The sequence below is a fragment of the Barbus barbus genome (assembly GCF_936440315.1).
Source record: "Barbus barbus genome assembly, chromosome: 36".
Classification (NCBI taxonomy): Eukaryota; Metazoa; Chordata; class Actinopteri; order Cypriniformes; family Cyprinidae; genus Barbus; species Barbus barbus.
The window spans coordinates 17,304,473-17,323,631 of record NC_136714.1 but is presented as its reverse complement, the minus strand read 5'-3'; the positions used below and the strand labels follow the sequence as shown (position 1 = coordinate 17,323,631).

Below are 19,159 nucleotides of genomic sequence, written 5' to 3'. Positions count from 1 at the left end.
TTAAGCTGATGGAACTGGATCAGGCTCTATCTGCGATAGAAATGCAGGTTATCAATGCAAAAGTGCATCAGTGATGATCTCCAAGAATGCAGATTTAGTAACAGTCCAACGGGAAAAAAAGCCACATCCTTTGACATCACAGAGACAAACCACACAGTAATTGTCACAATTGTGGTGAGGGAACACAGTGTGCACTGCTAGCTCCAATCACATTTTATCCAGTGTTTTTCAGCACTTTTAGCACTGGAGATAACTTGAAATAATGAAACAGTCATGAAGACCCATTTAATCTGCTTTCAGCACTGTTACACAGAACGAACAAGCAGAAACATCAGGCACATTCATTAGTGTGACCACAAACATCTACAAGACCCTCCAGAACACTGGTATTAAGAGAGATAAAGCACTAACTGATAGACGGACCAGACACGGAGAACCAAAATGAATGAACTAGAAATGGCTGGAATGTGTTTTTCCCACTGTTTAACTTACCTCAAAATGAATGAATAAAAGCTTGTTTGGACACTTTGAAGCACTTTCCCAACAATCCCTCACCTCTTAAGAGAGATCGGGAGGTGGTGTGTGAAGATACCATCATGTCTGAGTGCCACTAGTTGCAAAGGTGAAAGAACCCACATGGACTTGAGATCAGAGCAAACATCTCCACCCTCAACTCCAGACATAAATGAGAGAAAAAATTGACAATGGGTAATCAGTCACTTGTGCGCATATATTCCCTCATCAGATGCAGCAAGTGGCTTCTACAACAGCCCAATCTAGGCATTGTGGTGCCCGCAACACTGAAGGCATGCGATATTGAGAAATGAATGACCGTTCGTGCCATCGGTTCTCTTATCAGGATGTTTATTAAGAGGGATGCTCTGTGATACAGTGGAGGGAGAAAAAACATTTCACAGTATGACATTAATTCCTCACCATGGCACAATGAAACATTTGAAGACTCGCCCTCTTCCCTCCCATGTATTGCGGCAAAGCAGAATTATTTCTATGCAAGAACCTGTCTATACAAAAGCATCCTGAAGGAGCGGGAGGGAACGCAAAACTCCGTATTAACCCGAACCGGTGTTCGATAAATACTTCCTTTCCCTTGCAGCAACTGATTCCCTTACAATTGACTTATTTTTCCACATATTAAAACATTCCTGAATCAGATGAAATTCAGCATCTAAATTGAGGCTTAACTGCGAAGAATGGTGTACCACCTTCCTGCATCCACAAAATCTACATCGAGGAACAAACTACACGCACCCCAAGCAGCCCAGCTCGAGGCGAACATTAGCAGAGGAGCGTGTGACTGGGGAAGTGAGGGATTGTTTTGGTCGAGTTGAAACTGTGGAGAGGTAGGGTTGTTGTAATGGTCTGTCTTGGTTCCTGTATCGTGTAGGATCTACTCCATTAGGTCCCAGTGGGTAAAGTACAGTACATCTTTTCAAATCCCTGTCAAATACTGCGGAGGATTACTGCTGGGAACAAATTTGGAAGGACAACAGGGCAGATATACGGTAACTACTCATACTAACCTAACCACTACAGTGACATTCACTTGAATTACGAGTGGTTCGGGAATACAAATCATTTTATGGAGGAGCCACAGGTGTTTGGGATTCTGTGTCCATAAATCCTTAGTGAAATTCGCTAGAACTTCATCTCAGTAGTGATCATTCAAAGCGGAAGGGAGAAATTTGCATTGTTTGGAAATGGTCCTCTGAAGCTGCATCTGAAAAAGTCGACTCCTCATCTTGGAACAACGCCATATACCACCAGCTGGTCACTTAATGCACATGGTAAGTTCACAAGAAATAAACAGTTAATCAAGAAAAAGGGGGAAAAAAAGCATACAGTTTATGGCTTTGAAACAAATGAGTCATATGTATGCTAACGCTACCAAAAACAGATTGCCATGCTATATAAAACCTGATCTATAATACATATAAAACCAGATGATAACTGGTTAGCTTGATTTATTAATGCTAATTAATGAGATGTAATGTTTTTTTTCAACTTCATTCAAATGGGGGACCAAAAAAAAATAACATTTAAAATGAACAGAAAAACAAAACTTCTGGAAATACTGAATAAACTACTTGTATCTACAGAAAAATCAAAATAGCATAGAGTGTGTCATTAAGAGCTTGATCCTATTAGTGCTAATTTAGATCTAAGGGTTTGTTGTGTTTGTTCGATCTCCTCGTCTCTGTGACTCATTTGGTGCAAAGCAAGGTCAGATCTTCTCTTTCCTCTCTAGCCCTCGCGGACCTTGGCAGACAGAGCATCACAAGTCTTCTTGGCATCTCCCAAAAGCATGGATGTGTTTGGTTTGTAGAAGATAGGGTTGTCTACAGCGGCGTAGCCAACTCCCAGAGATCTTTTCATCACGATGACCTGGAGGGACGAAAGCAGAGGTTGAAGCATTTGGTCTTATCCAGGAACAAAGGTAGCTGGAAAATTCACATTAAATAAAATCCTGTATGTTGCCCTTAAATTACCAATGGCTTTTTCCATAGAGTCGAGCCAGCTAATATAAACTCTTCAACATTACTCCTGTAAAAACACTGTATGCACCTGCATGTGAAGTGGCGGAGAACGGTTTTAGGACTTGTACAAGAGGGTGCAAAAAGAGCCCGTGCTTTCAAAATGTAATGGTTATTTAAGTATCTGCCATTTACAAAATTAAGAGTCATTAGTGTCTTGAACACCAGTTTTTAGGCTGAGCAGTTTCTGGGAAAATCGTCGAGAGCAGTGCTTTGATTGGGAGCATCTGTTTGGGAAGGAGGAACACTTAGTAATTGAATAAGTAAAACCAGAGAGGAGAGCCCTTGCCGCTGGTCTAGCTTTAATGTTATTCAATGAAACGAAATGACCCTCATCTTGCAACTTCAAAATCAGCAGGCGGATCATTTTAATATCATCATCTGTCCCTCAAAAGCAGATTGAAGCTCATTGATCCTGCTCATCTGCAGGATGTTCAATACCAGCCAGGTGATCAGGATGGCGTTCAGACACACCCATCCCCTCTCCTCAATGAGTCACGTGACCACTTTACCCAGGCTCAGCATCCCCCAGGACAGGACAACATCCTTTTGTTAAATTATTCATAGGGCAGCTGGTTTCATTTGGGAATGAGGTTACACATGAAGGTCTTTAACAAGGCTGGGAGCAATCAGTAGGGTGGATGTTTCACGAGATTGAGGATATCAAAACCAACGGAGACAATCGACAGGGAACTTTGGATTGGACCGCACTATCGTGTCATCAAGACTGTCACTATGTTCTAAGTTGGTCAAGTTCCCTCGTTGAGACTTGGATACACTTACAAGTTGCTACAAATAAGGCATGCTTTGGTTCAAAGCTCTAGTGTTTGCATAATTCCATATGGAATCATGGAACAGGTTAACCAAGCTACACGCAATTACTTGTGGGAGAAGGTCAACGTATTTACACATTCGCAAAAAGTCAAGCCCCAGTACTCCGAGTGACTTCCCTAGAGAAGGTTTAGCCGCAATAGGCCTGTCATGTGGTGAGGCACACCAGCCCCACATTTTAGGGAAAGTATCGGTCAGATGCTCTGAAATGTCATCATTCCAGAACGAGCGAGTCAGCATTAATGAAAGCAGCGTGAGGCTTGTCTTGCTGGAGATACACCTGGACCGAAGCGTGGTTACAGTGGGAACCAGCTGTGGTGATGGGATGGAGATTTTCATATCGCTCTGGGTGGGAGAATGAGGGATGGTCTGTATTACAATGCTTGAGGGCAATTCTTGCTATCTTGGCTTTTATTCCAGCTAGGCCATAAAAGTAAAGCCTGATACATATGGAGTATGAAGAATGTCATGTACACTAAAGTTCTGTAAGATTTTTTTGGTCATTCATCTCAGCATAGCTGCATTTATTGGACTCAAAATAAAGTAAAAACCGTAATATTGTGAAAGATTATTACCAATTTCAAGTAACGGTTCCATTTTGATCTTTTTTATTCCTTTTTTGAGGAATTTTCAGCAGCCATTACTCCAGTCTTCAGTGTCAAGTGATCCTTTAGATATTATTTTAATATTTTGATTTGGTGCTCGAGTAACATTTCTAATTATTATTTATGCTGATTAATTTCATGTGCCCTTGCCAAAATGAACTTCTTTAAACCCCAAACTTTTGAAAAGTAATGTAGATCGTGTGTCAACTACAAAAAAGGTGATTTTATAAGACTATAGTTTATATTTAAAAGTTGCATTAATAACTCACCTGCTTGGACTTCCAGACCTCCAAAACAGGCATGCCAGCAATGATGGAGTTAGGGTCCTCCTGGGCTGCTGAGTTGACCGTGTCATTAGCTCCAATTACCAAAACCAGGTCAGTTTCTGAAAAACAATAAATGGAAAGCATGATTATAGATTTGAATGACAAATGACACCAAAAAACACAAAAAATGCATATCATACCAGGGAAGTCCGCATTGATCTCATCCATCTCCAGCACAACATCATATGGCACACCAGCTTCAGCCAGCAGAACGTTCAGTTGGCCTGGCATACGACCGGCCACAGGGTGGATTCCAAACCTGAACACACACACACGCAGACAATACAGGTCAAGTGACCTCTTTGATCGCCTGATACACATATGGCATCCAAATAAAGCACTTTACGGTTGGGTAGGATGAGTCTCCATACAGGACAAGTAGAGTCTTTGAACAAGGTTAAGAAGGAGTGCTTTGGGGTAGGGGTCAGGGTGTTTGCAAGAGGTTAAGAGAGAAGGAAATAAGCAGCGGCTGAAGGTATCTTTTTAATGCCAGAGGTAGTAAAGTCATGAGCTCAGGGGAAATGGCTTGAGGAAGACGAGTGGACCCCCAGGGCACATGGGCAGCTTTACGACTTCACTGTAAAAACAGAAGATCACAGCCAACAGGCTTAGAAGAGACACAAGAAGTGATATGCCTGCATTTTTTAACCAATGTAAACTTGTGTTGCGTTTTTATTTGAGGTTTATACCGTTTTCAGGTTCAAAAGGCATAGGGGACTCTAACTCACACTACCAAAAAGTAACCAGTATTAAAACTTTTCTGTGTTTACCTTAACAGAGCATTTATTAAAAGCCAACAATTTCCTAACTTGTCATTTTAAATAACCCTTTAATGGCTTCTAAAACAAATAGAAGGAACTTTATCCAACCAGCTTTTATACAAGACATGTATGGTAACTATAAGCAATAAACTAATCAACCGCCAAATCCAGCTGATCAGTTAAAATAAAATAAAAAGCAATCAATCAAAACAAATTAAAATAAAATAAAATCTTTTAAAACCCCAAGAGAAGGCTTGGAAACATTTGTACAATAATTATCATAAAAAAATAATTTAAAAGTACAAGTACATTACTTATAAAAAAAGAAAAAGTGACTAATGACTCTTTAAAAAAAAAAAAAAAAAAAAGGAACCATTTATAACCCCAAAAGGGGGCTCAGAAAATATATTTATAATAATTAATTTAATTATAATTAAAAACAGTAACACAGCTTCCATAATAGAACTAAAACTAACTAAATAAAACATTCTCAAGTATAAGGATCGCAAGCATGGTTGTGCACCTTTAACCAATTTACCTGACCTAAGCAGTCACTACAACCAGCCCACTTCCGATCTTGTTTGAATTAACATGTCAGAGTTGTTTACTTCATAATTAGTCAATTTCTAAAAGAGCATTCAGGCCAATGTGCGCAACATATTTCTACACTACTTGATCTCCCATTTGTTTTATTTTACACTTCTATTGTCAATTATTTATATACTTTTTATTTTTAAAGAAAATCGAGGGGGGGGGGGGGTCATGTCACGCTTGCAGTTGCTTTCCATCAAATCCGACATCTGTTCATCAGCTTACTTTACGTAAACTCATTTATCAAATAGGAAATGAGGAAAAAGCATGTTCAATAATAAACTAAAAAGAAATATACTTTAGCGGACAGGCTTCGAAACTTTCAAGACATGGGATTTTTGTCAATCAACTCTCAGCTTACATAAGCTGCAGCCGAGCGAAAAACAGTCTGGGTGTACAACGAATCCAAGCTCGGTTCTACCATCCAAACCATCCGTTCTGCTATTCCCATTACCACCGTACAGCGTTTCACCACACTGAACCAACACAAGCTCTGAAAAAAAACATGATTCTTTTCAAGCACGACGTTCCAGCCCAGAGGAGATTCAGACTGCTTTCCTGCCCAAAGCTGCAACTCCTTTCAACAAACCGAATCTTTCCAAAAACTAACGTAATGATCTTTATGGAGAGACAGATGGACAGAAACTTAACAGAAATGATAAGGAGAGTTTACACAGTGTCAATTCTACCCACAGTCCTCTCGACAGGGCAACACCCCGAGCCAATTATCCCAAAGAGAGCGAGGGGGAGAGCGGCGGGCGCGCTACCTAATCTGTCCACTCTTTGGCCACCCATCTCCCCTTCTAATCAACTGCAAATGCTCTAATTGCCAGCAGCTGTTGGGCTCTCAGATCAAATGAATGAACGAAAATTACACAAGCTTCCGGTCTGCATCTCTCCTCCACAATCACACAGTGCCCGCAGCCCTAGAGAGAGAGAGAGAAAACCGTAATCTAGCTAATATGTGACGGATCTGACAAGGTGGCAACTGAATTAAATAAGTTGACAAGTGACTATTTAAGTACCCCACAAATTGCATTATGGGAAATGGTACTGAAACAGACAAGAAAATTGCAGGGAATGATAATTTGATGCAGCACGCAACAATCTCGGCAATGTACTTTTGAGCAAAGCATGCATGGTTGACCACTTTGTGACCAAGTTGCTGACCAGTACTTCATCTCTTAAGTGTATTAGACAGGTTGGCAGCACACCATGGCATTCTGGGACTGATTAAAGACATTTGTGTGTGTGAGTGAGTGCCTTCATGAAAAATGCTGAGGGAATCTTTAAGTCACAGATGATGCCGTAATTGACTCTTCTGACTGCCAAGAGTGTGGTCAAACCAGGCTAGTGCTGACAACCACTATCTAGTGGGAACAAGACAACAAAAGAATTGACACCATCCAGTGTGAGGATAAAAAAGGGAAAGAGGGGCAAAGGAAAAGCAAAAACGGAGCCAAAGTGGTCAGCTGTAGCCTTGTGAAGAGTACATTCAAATCAGATGCCTATTTACAAAGGATTGCCAATGTCTCTCATTTGGCCTTTTTGCTGCTTTAATAGAGAGATGAGAGGACAGGAAAAGATGGGGAGCGAGAAAAATAACAGTATTAGGAAACGTCACAAGCCAGAACTTGAACTTGTATTCCATAGGGCTACACTTCAATATGTCATAGCATGTGTGTGCACCCAAAATAAAAATGCATTTAAAATAATTGTATTTTAAATTGAAAACTCTTATTTAAAAAAAAAAAAAAAAAAAAATTATATATATATATATATATATATATATATATATATATATATATATATATATATATCCAAATAAATTGTAATACTACTATTAATTATTTTATTTTTATATTTAATGGGTCACAGTGTGTGCAGTGTGAGCATTAAACCAATATATATTGGCCTGGTTTAAGCCAGGAATAGGCCTAAATTAAATTAAGATATTTAAGCAGCTTTTTTAAAAATGGTTTGGAAGAAAACGGTACAGGTGTGCATCTTGAGACAAATCAATGACACTGATATATAAAATATGTCGGAGCAAGATATTTCCAGTTGAGATGGCTCAAACATGCATTTTTGACTGGAACTAGCTTTAAGTCTTAAGCCTTGTATGTGAAACTGGGGATATTTTTCAATTACATATTATACATCTTAAAAATGTAGAATTAAATATTTATACATGAATTATATACACAAAATATATATTTATATTTTTAAAATGACAAAATTGAAATAAAAACCATTTAAATAGAATAAAATAAATAATTTAAATTTACATAGCAAACTTTAATTATATTATAGTTAGAGGTACTTCAACCATACTCTGTAAATGAATAAAAAAAATAATGATTATTATATTGATCATTAGAGTTAGTTCATAGTTTAATAACTAATGTTAACAGAAGAAACTTTACTATTTAAAAATGTATTAGTAATAGCAAATGTTGAAATAAAACATCATAAAATAACATATGGCAGTAACACACTAGGCAAAAACATAGTGCTAGCTCCAGCAATCAACTATCGGTGCCAATTAATCGGCAAAACTATCTGTCAACCTCTAATTATAGTAGATTTTTTACCAGACTCTTAAATTTGTGACTTGACAAACTACCATTGAAAACAAAATTATAGATCACTTTGCTACTACTTATGTGTGGTCAACCCAAGTTCAAATCGGTCTCGACTGTCTCAACATGAGAAACTTTTATATTGTGTTGCATGTTCTCATCAATATGACAAATACTGAAAGCGCATGGTTGTTGAAGCATCTCTAGGGTCAGGCACACAGTCTTTCCACGCCCTGCAACCTGAGAGGTGTCGCTGGGACTGTGGAAAGTATTGCGTGGCCTGCACCTGTCGCTCTGCTCTTCACCGGCTCTTTCACAGCACTGGGAGGCCTGGGGTACACTACGCTCTCAGATCACAGGGCATTACACATACACTGGAGAGGCAACAAAAGCCCCAGACAATAGAGCAACTGAATGACGATATTCAAAGACACTCTTTGAAATGGAGGAGTCCAACATGCAGAGAGAAACAGAGAGAGTAGCCTGCCATTCAGAGGTTCCCCAGACTGACCTGCAACTAGTGAGTTCAAGCACTCACCCAAACAGTACTGACAAGACTCAGACCCCTCAGAGAGAAACTAAAACTTACTCAGACTTTTTGTTAGTGTTATTTATATATCAATTTATTTATTAATTAAAAAATAATAATTTTAAAAGATAAACTATTATTTAAAAACAAAGGATAATTTAATAGATAAAATGCATTTTGATATAATTATTTTTTTAATTGGTTTTCTACTTAAACATTTCATGCAGTGGAGAAAACAACGGAGAAAAAACCAAAAAGAAAAAGAAAGGGGAGATTCCAAGTGTCATCCAGTTCAATAATTCATAGGACACTGTTTACTAATAAGGGGTGTCCTGCATCTGCCACTGAGATGAATGGGAAATGTTAACGGATAGCTTTCTCCTGGTATCCTGGATCTTGTGGTGCACACATGGCGTAATAAATGTGTCGAATAACAGTTCAACAGTTAAGATTTGAAAATGACTGTAGATGTTTGAATGATTCTTACTTGACTTTTTTGCCCTGCTCAGCCAGTGACTTGACAAGATCAGCAATCGGATACTGAGCTTTCGCTGCACACAGACCATAACCTGAAGTAAAAGACACAGCAATTAAAAGGAGGAACACACCTATACAAACATGCAAAAACCAGTCACTATTACCATCTATGAAACTCAATTTTGGAAAACTCTAATGAACTCTGCATGAACCAGACACATTTTTATATTTTTAGTAATCATACCTTACCTTTTTTCAGAATGTGTCAAGTGAATTGATTTTACCACAATAAATAATCCTGACTTATAAACAATGGAAAAAATGCGTTTTGAAAGTAAAGCAAACAAGAAACCTGCTCCCACTAATTTGTAATTCACAGATGAAATAATTAAAACTTGAATGACCTGCAGGATTATAAACAAACAGAAAAGGAGGAAATTGCTTCATGTTGAAATACATCTTTAATTAATCTAAAGGCAGCGCTAGAATTTGTAATAATATTTCTGAAGTGTTTATTTTTACACCCTTGGTGTAGTATGATAGCAGCACAGAATTAGCTGAACTGGGATCAGAAAAATCACTGTGCAACAAAGACAAAGACTTACTGATGCGTCACCAATAACCAATTTAGCACTTACAGTAAGGAAAAACTAATATAAATTCCTCACGTCAGTCATTTTAAAGCCTCCATTACTACGGACACCTTTTGATAAGCTTGTCACAACAAACTTCAAATCCTCCTGCTTAAACGAGCATGTCATGGTGCGTGCCGGCTAACCCTCCACGCTCCTAATGATTTCTTTAAAGCTCTTTTTTTTTAAAACAAAAAGACATTTCTCCTTGGGAAAACAGCCATGGTTGGCAAACTCCAAGCTTAAACAGAAAAGTCTTAAATGTTTTCACAGATGTCAATCAACTAAACTAACTATGACTACTTAAATTATACGAAAATGGAAACAAGGCCATTGCTTACTCAGTGTAAAGACTGAGCAGTCAAGGGAACCCCATTCAAAAAGGACAGACAACGCAATGGAGGTTGATGGATGGATTAAGCGGCGAATGAGGGGAGAAAATTTAAGTGGGTTCAATTATGTGTTATTTAGCAGTCCAGGACTCAACAAAAAGGCTGGACCAATCGTCCAGGGCCAGTGTAAGGGTGTAGCTAGCTACCATATCTAAAAATCTGGCATCTTTTACGTTCTGAACACGGTTGCGAATTCTGCGGTTAACATTATATAGCTAGTCTTTTGAAACATCACTTAGAATAGTGCAAACATTATCAACAAGACTGTATGTTTTGCATTTTGTGCCACAATGTTCAAATAAAAATAATAAATTATAAAAATGTATTTCTTACATATTTGAATAAATAAATTTATGAAAGATCTAAACTACTGGCCAAAAAAAAATAAATAAAAAAAAAAAAGGATAATTAAAAAAAATAAATAAAAAAAAGAGAACAAAATAAATAAATAAATAAATAAATATAAATATATATATATATATATATATATATATATATATATATATATATATATATATATATATATATATATAAAAGGATAAGAAAACAAAAACAGAAAACTAAAATAAACAAGGGAAAACAAAAACAAAACAGAAAATACAAAAAGTAACTAAAAACAGAGAAAATGGAAAAAAAGCAAATAAAAAAAAGAAAACTAAACAGAAAAAACAACTAATTAAACAAAAAAAAATGAAAAGAAAAAAGGGGGGGCACAAAAGCATACAAAAACAAAACTACTAAACAAATAAAAAACAGAAAAAAAAAACTATTGTTACCATTTGGTGCAAAAATTTCTCACATCCCTTTGTGGCTCATACCAACAGACCACAGTGCTCACGATGATCAGGCCTTTGTTGTCAGTGAACATAACGCTTTCTCAGACATCTTGGCAGTGGCTAAACAGGCAACGGTCAAGAGGGAAAAATCTGGATGCCTTAGAGCCTGTTGGACGGCCATTTGTTTTAAATAAAAGGAGCCGTCTCTGTTGTGCTTGGCCATGCAATCCTGTTTACTCTGGACAGCACAGTTTATTATCGTTTCTCCTTTTCTTTCTGTTCATATTCCCACATCTTATCGCTCATCTTTTCCACTGTCCTGTCGCCTCCAAGGTCTTGATCTTCCCGACCTGCTTTCGGACCATAAAACACAACTATAAAACAGTCTGTTGCGGAGAACAAAGCAACGTGAGAGTCACTGCCATTGCTGAAGGGCATTACGGAGGCCCCTGCTAAGAACCAGCCACAGAAAACTATTTAAGTCTAAATATTTGTATTGAACTTGTATTGAAGGAAAACACAGTTAAAGTTCATCTGACACATCCTGCTCAATCAGTCAGCTGTATCTGGGTAAACGAAACATGGCGCGACCCTGCCAGAAGAGAAAACCTGACATCACCCTCCATAGCTTGGCTCACATGAACAATGCCACGTGAGGCCAACCAAAAAAAAAAAAAAAAAAAAAAACACACCGAAGAGGAGTCGAGCCCAGATAAAAATAGACAGATTAAAAGAGCACACGAATGTGTCTACGGCTTCAAAAAACTAGTAAGAATTCAAGACCACCTTAGAACAAGCCCCAGCAGGCCTCAGGGTGCATTCTGGGGGGTTTATCCCGCACAGGAGGGGTCAGAAAATTACCAGTGATGTAATGGGTGTGAAGCGAGGTTTCTTTAACAGACATAACAAAGGATCGTTTGAAGTTGCTAATGGTTCACTCCAGATCTATTTGAAACAGAGTTTCAGATGTGCGAGGCTACAGAAGGGCCTCCATTACCTGGAACGATGATGATATTCTGAGCCTCCTTGATCATCTCCACCGACTGATCCACGTTGACCTCAGTGTGGGTACCTGTGATCTCCATGGGCTTGCCTGTGCCGGTGGATGAGGTGCCGTAGCCACCCAGAATGACGTTTGCCAGTGAGCGGTTCATGGCCTAGCGAAAAAAAAAAAAAAAAAAAAAAAAGTTTACAAATCAGGATTGCAGATTATGACGACCACCTCTCAGCGGAATAATAAAAAAAAAGATTGTGTCAAGAAAATGTGTCCCCATACAACATTTAGACATTATTTACAGGATATTAAGCAACAAGCCAGATAGTAAATAACTAATAACTAAATAATGACTCAAAACCTAGTAAATAACATTTCAATAAGGTTATATAAGGAGTTATAATAAGGAGTTATTTTGCATAAATGTGAAGATGTGACACTGGGTTTTCCATTTTGAGAACATCTGGTTTCTAATCTGACCTGAATGAAAAGTGTGTGATATACACTACAGTTCAAAACTTCTTTTAAAAAATAAAAACTGCATTAAATTGTCAAAAGTGACAAAGGACATTTATTTTACAAAAGATTTCAAAAGAAGCCTTTTTTTTTTACTTTACATTCAAATAATTCTGAAAAAATATATATATCTCATGGTTTCCACAAAATATTAAGCAGGACAATTGTTTAATTAAAAAAAAAAAAAGTTTCTTGAGCACCAAATCTGTATATTGGAATGATTTCTGAAGGATCATGAAGTTTGGAATAATGGTTGCTGAAAATTCAGCCTCTCTTCACAGAAATTTTTTTACAAAATTGCAAAGTTATTTTAAAAGTGTACTACCAGTGTCACAATATTTGCTGTATTGTTGATCAAATGAATTCAAAAACTCGTAGAGTACATTTAAATACAAATTTAAAGTAATATACATTTAAATTTAATGTGTGTGAGCATATCTTTGTGACATGATGACATGGGTATGACATAGGTATTACAAGGAGAAGGTGATTTATGAGGACATTTACCAAATTTTGCCATAAGTGAAATATATTAAGGTTCTGCAATATAAATATATTGTGGAAACAATTTCCTGTTGCTTTGCAACGATTTGTATAGTAAAAAGCACTATACAAATAAACTTGAATTTGAACATTTCCCCACATCCCCAAATTTCAAAAGGCTTATAAATCATACAGAATGAGTTTTCTTGAGTAAGTAAAAATGCACAAAGTTCCCTGTAAGGGGTAGGTTTAGGTGTAGGGCAATAGAAAATACAGTTTGTACAGTACAAAAACCATTACGCCTATGGAATGTCCCCACAATTCACAAAAACGTGTGTGTGTGTGTGTGTGTGTGTGTGCGCGCATTTGTTTCATTAAAAGAATACATAGCTACTATTACGAGTTTGTGGGCTGGAGAAAACATTGCTACTTAGTTTTTAAGACCAATGACAACCACGAGGTTTAGACCACCATTCACCATTCCAAATACAATATTAAGCACAAAACTATTTCATAAAGAGGTGGAACTCCAAGACTGTGAACTTACCACACACATGATGTAGGATAGGATGGCACCAGAAGAGCCAATGAGGGCACCCACAATAGTCAGCAAGTTGTTATTGAGCAGGAAGCCTTCAGCGCACAGGGCCCAGCCGGAATAGCTGTTTAGCACTGTGATCACCACGGGCATGTCAGCCCCTCCGATTGCAGCTGTCAGGGTCAGGCCCTACAAAGAAAATGAAAAGCAAGGGTCAGAAAGAGGGTCAGAGAGAGAAAAAAGGGTGGAGATCAAAGGTTACGGTGATGACAAGTGAGCAAAGCGCAACAGTAACTCGATTCCATCATTTAAACAAAAAGTCCACTAAAAGGAAAAATCACAAGCCTGAGGTATGAGAATTGTACACACGGTTCGTTTTTATAAAACGAGTCTGTTCGTTTACACACTGGGTGATGATGCAAATAGGAAACTTATAGTGCACGCCAGAGCAACATATTTCACACAGATTTGGTTGCAATGAGCTTCAATTAAGGCATGAGGTGTTTGTCAAAACACAGTATTCGTTTCACTCATCCGTGATATTATCCCTGTATTATTAAACAATGTATTTTTCCTCAGGGAACAGGCCTAAACAAAGCCAGCTACCATGCATCATGTAAAAAAATACCTACAAGCAAGCAGAAGGATGGAGACTTGAAGAATAAATCACTGTAAAAAGAGCCAGACACCATACTGCAGGTGATTGTTTTTCTTTATGGAGGTAAAAGGATCTGTATAAAAATGTCAGCTTGCTGATTATTGACAAATGATGAAAGCCCCAATGTTTACCAGGACTCCAAAAGCCTTCCCTTGAAATTTCATTGGGGTTTACTTCTAGCTGTCATCATATGGTGGTGTGCTCTTATGGATTATATAAAATAAATAAAAACTAAAGCCAAAGGGATTTGGGTTTCATGAGCTACAGGGTTTACCTATGTCATTCTGTTCTGAAAAGCTGAACAAAGTTGTATAGGTTACAGTGAGGGAAAAAATTATTTGACCCCCTGCTGATTTTGTACGTTTGCCCATTGACAAAGAAATTATCAGTCTATCATTTTAATGGTAGGTTTATTTGAACAGTGAGAGACAAAAATAACAAAAATAAACAAAACAAAAATCCAGAAAGAGGCATTTCAAAAAAAGTTATAAATTGATTTGCATTCTAATGAGTGAAATAAGTATTTGACCCCATCGCAAAACATGACTTAGTACTTGGTGGCAAAACCCTTGTTGGCGATCACAGAGGTCAGACGTTTCTTGTAGTTGGCCACCAGGTTTGCACACATCTCAGGAGGGATTTTGTCCCACTCCTCTTTGCAGATTCGGTCCAAGTCATTACGTTTTTGAGGCTGACATTTGGCAACTCGAACCTTCAGCTCCCTCCACAGATTTTCTATGGGATTAAGGTCTGGAGACTAGCTAGGCCACTCCAGGACTTTAATGTGCTTCTTATTGAGCCACTCCTTTGTTGCCTTGGCTATGTGTTTTTGGGTCATTGTCATGCTGGAATACCCATCCATGACCCATTTTCAATGCCCTGGCCCTGACGGTACATGGCCCCGTCCATCGTCATAATGTACATCGTCATAACGTCCATCGTCATAAAGCATAATGTTTCCACCTCCATGTTTGACGGTGGGGATGGTGTTCTTATAGGCAGCATTCCTCCTCCTCCAAACATGGCGAGTTGAGTTGATGCCAAAGAGCTGGATTTTGATCTCATCTGACCACAAAACTTTCACCCAGTTCTCCTCTGAATCATTGGCAAACTTCAAATGGCCCTGTACATGTGTTTTCTTGAGCAGGGGGACCTTGCGGGCGATGCAGGATTTCAGTCCTTCACGGCGTAGTGTGTTACCAATTGTTTTCTTGGTGACTATGGTCCCAGCTGCCTTGAGATCATTGACAAGATCCTCCCGTGTAGTTCTGGGCTGATTCCTCACTGTTCTCATGATCATTGAAACTCCACGAGGTGAGATCTTGCATGGAGCCCCAGACTGAGGGAGATTGACAGTTATTTTGGGTTTCTTTCATTTTCGAATAAATCACACCAACTGTTGTCACCTTCTCTCCAAGCTGCTTGGTGATGGTCTTGTAGCCCATTCCAGCCTTGTGTAGGTCTACAATCTTGTCACTGACATCCTTGGACAGCTCTTTGGTCTTGGCCATGGTGGAGAGTTTGGAATCTGATTGATTGCTTCTGTGGGCAGGCTGTCTTTTATACAGGTAACAAACTGAGATTAGGAGTCGTCACTTTAAAAGAGTGCTCCTAATCTCAGCACCTTAACTGTATAAAAGACACCTGGGAGCCAGAAATCTTGCTGATTGATAGGGGATCAAATACTTATTTCACTCATTAAAAAGCAAATCAATATATAACTTTAGAAATGCATTTTTCTGTATTTCTTTGTTGTTATTCTGACTCTCACTGTTAAATTAAACATACTCTTAAAATTACAGACTGATCATTTCTTTGTCAGTGGACAAACGTACAAAATCAGCAGGGATCAAATAATTTCTCCCTCACTACATAGTTGTACAAACTTTTCAATCTCTGACCTCAGTCAAAATCATAATCTCCACATCCCCATACCACCAGTAAGTGGAATACTAACCAAATGTGTAATTTTATAAACAACTGTCACTAGGTAGGCCAATATATTGGCTGATGGATCATGTCATATTTGAACATTTTCACATGCTGATGATCTTTGATTATTATGTCTAGTACCTCTTCCAAATCTACAGTCTTGTCAATGGATAGTGCACATCTTTAGAGTAATTTAAAGAATTTAAATGACTAATTATTAAAAGTAAAGAATTTAGTGTGAATACTATGCAAGTCAGTGTTTTAAATTGTGCACATTTAAATGGGTAAAATGTATATTTACACAAATATATATACACATACAATAGAGACTGAACAAATGCAAAAAAAAAAGCATGTTTTCTTACTCATTACAATTTATCTGCATAATTCCACAGAAAATGCAAAATAAAAAGGACTTCAGTCCATACATATTTAAAAATATTATTTAAATGTTTTAAATAATATTAATAAATTAAATTAAATTAAAACGTTTATTTATTTTTATTTTTATTAAACATTTTGGCCAAACGCTCAAACAATGCTATTTTCAAATGATTATTTTATATAAATAAATAAATAAGAAAAAACACAAAACACATCTGAATCACCCAGCAACACTCAAGAAATTAATAAAAGATAATCAAGCCAAATATTAAATAAATAAAATTTTAGAAGACTGTGTGAAACCCTTACCATGACAGCAGAGAGTGCAGACACAGATCCCAGGCAGGTCAGGCCAGTGGTATAGCTGGGATCCAGCATGTAGGGGATCATGCCGCCCACACTGGCTGCCATGAGGGTGGCATTCAGCGCATGACGACCAGGAAGCATAAGGGGAGCTGAGTTCAGCAGACCTGCACAAGGAGGAAGTCAAGTGAGAAGAGCAACACAAAAAGTGGGTTAGCACATACTAAGGACACCATGTGCTCTTGGGAACACGATGAGTGAAAATATTAGGGTGAAGTAAAATTAGTCAAATTAGAACTTCTTGGAAATGAGAAGCTTGTTTGAGTTGTGCTTTAAACAGAAGTGCATGTCATGTTGTTAAAGTGCATTTTAAGCAGCTGGTAGCGCTCTGTAAACAATAATATGTACAAGACATCAGCGCGAGACAAGTATGTGAGCACAGGAAAACTCAGTAGGAGCTGAATCAATAATTCTACAGCATCTGCTGCATAACAAGTTAGCGATACAGTTGGATTGGGTGATTATGTACAGTACTCTACACTGAAAAAAACTCATAAAGATAAAAATGAGACTTCTAATCTGCTTTATCAGTGTAGGCCTGCAGGCTTCAAAGCGGTGGTAGTGGTGGAGGAATGGGAAAGCTCCTGAAGATAATGTGTTCCAGCTTTGAGGGACAAGTGGAAAATGACTGGGGGGTGGAGGGACTAATTAGTGCCAAATTCTGAGAGGTTCCGCCTGGCCAAGCTTTAAACATGAGGCATGTGTGGCACCGGTGGGCCGGTGAGTTAAACAAAGCCGCACCAGACAGTGAGGACCTAGACCCACGACATTGAGATTTCTAACAGGGCTGCATGATTCATAGAAATGAAACTAAACCACAATAACCCTAGTGCAAATATCAAACTCAAAAGCCTTGATTTAATCAAGTAAATATATGCGTTGTGCATTTGAGAGCGAAGCGTGGCACTGTGTTCTTTTACATAATCAGCTCATGATCCTGTGTTTTTTAGTATCTCAGAGCAGTTCAGTTCACAGTAAATGCACTCCACACCAACTCGTGTTATAATGAAAAGTGCTTATAAACAAACTGTTGCCAAAAGAGATGTTTTAAGGGCTCACTACGGTTTTCCTCCAAAATAAAAGCTCAATGGTTTAACCTCCAAAAATACAGAAAAATTACAACTATTATTATTACTGTTCAAAACACTTCTCTTGGAAAGTTAGTATAAGAATAATGGTAATAGGAATATTCCATGTAATATTTGTATTTAATAATAAGTATTATCATTGTTACTATTATTAATTAGTAGTGATAATTAATTAATAGTGATAATAAATTAGGTTTTTCAGTCAAATTCTGCATCCTTGTAAACTAAACTTTATCATAAAAATAACAATTTTTTTCCCCCCTAAAAATAAATAAATAAAACAATAAATAAATATTGAGAGAACGGTTTAAAACAGACACAAAACAGAAACAGTATTTCTGTTTGCCCAAAAATTAAAAATCTGTCATCATTTACTCACTCATTTTGTTCCAAACCTGATTGGCTTGTGAACACAAAAGATGAAAATTATGTCTCTGGACCTTATTGACTTTCATTGTATGGACAACAACTGTTCTTCAAAATATCTTATGTATTCCACAAAAAAAGGTCAGTCATAATGGTTTGAAGCATCAAGGTGACTGAATTTTGACAGAATTATCATTTTCGGGTGAACTATCAGGTCACACTTTATTTTAAAGGTCCAATTCTTGCCATTAATGAACCATTAACTATGACTTTTGCCTCAAACTCCTAATTTAATTAATAGTTAGTAAGGTAGCTGTTAAGTTTAGGTATTGGATATGATTAGGGATGTAGAATATGGACATGCAGAATGTGCACTTTATAAATGCTAATAAACAGCCAATTTGTAAATAATTGCATACTAATAAGCGACTAGTTAATAGTGAGAATTGGTCCCTATACCAAAGTGTTACCAAACTATCCCTTTAATTGTTATTATACAACCAAACAAGCAGGACCTTGAAGTTTGCCATAAGCCACCAGAGATCCACTGAAGGTGACTCCACCGATGTAGGTCCCCAGGTAGGCTATGATTTTAGTGAGGTTGGCCGCAGGATCGGTTGCGAAGTGTGGATACTCCACCATGTACTCTGCCACGCAAGTGAGCACGGCCGCCAAACCCACCAGACTGTGGAAAGCGGCAACGAGCTGTGGCAGGTCCGAGATCTGGATCTTCTTGGCGATGGTCAAACCTGCAAACAACAAAGGGGAACTCAGGCCTGCTGG

General features: G+C 37.9%; 1 protein-coding gene across 1 annotated transcript in view; it reads right to left on the bottom strand.

Annotated features, from left to right (window-relative positions):
• Positions 1 to 261: 261 nt before the first annotated feature.
• LOC306855853 (NAD(P) transhydrogenase, mitochondrial-like) overlaps positions 262 to 19,159 on the bottom strand; it is a 44,038-nt gene continuing 25,140 nt past the window's right edge. The window contains exons 15-22 of the mRNA XM_079394773.1: positions 18,892 to 19,125; positions 16,869 to 17,029; positions 13,595 to 13,774; positions 12,052 to 12,211; positions 9,265 to 9,346; positions 4,455 to 4,573; positions 4,258 to 4,373; positions 262 to 2,403 (exon numbers count right to left, since the gene is read on the bottom strand). Of these exons, the coding sequence (XP_079250899.1) occupies positions 2,263 to 2,403; positions 4,258 to 4,373; positions 4,455 to 4,573; positions 9,265 to 9,346; positions 12,052 to 12,211; positions 13,595 to 13,774; positions 16,869 to 17,029; positions 18,892 to 19,125 (1,193 nt within the window). The 3' untranslated portion in view covers positions 262 to 2,262. The remainder of the gene's footprint in view (positions 2,404 to 4,257; positions 4,374 to 4,454; positions 4,574 to 9,264; positions 9,347 to 12,051; positions 12,212 to 13,594; positions 13,775 to 16,868; positions 17,030 to 18,891; positions 19,126 to 19,159) is intronic.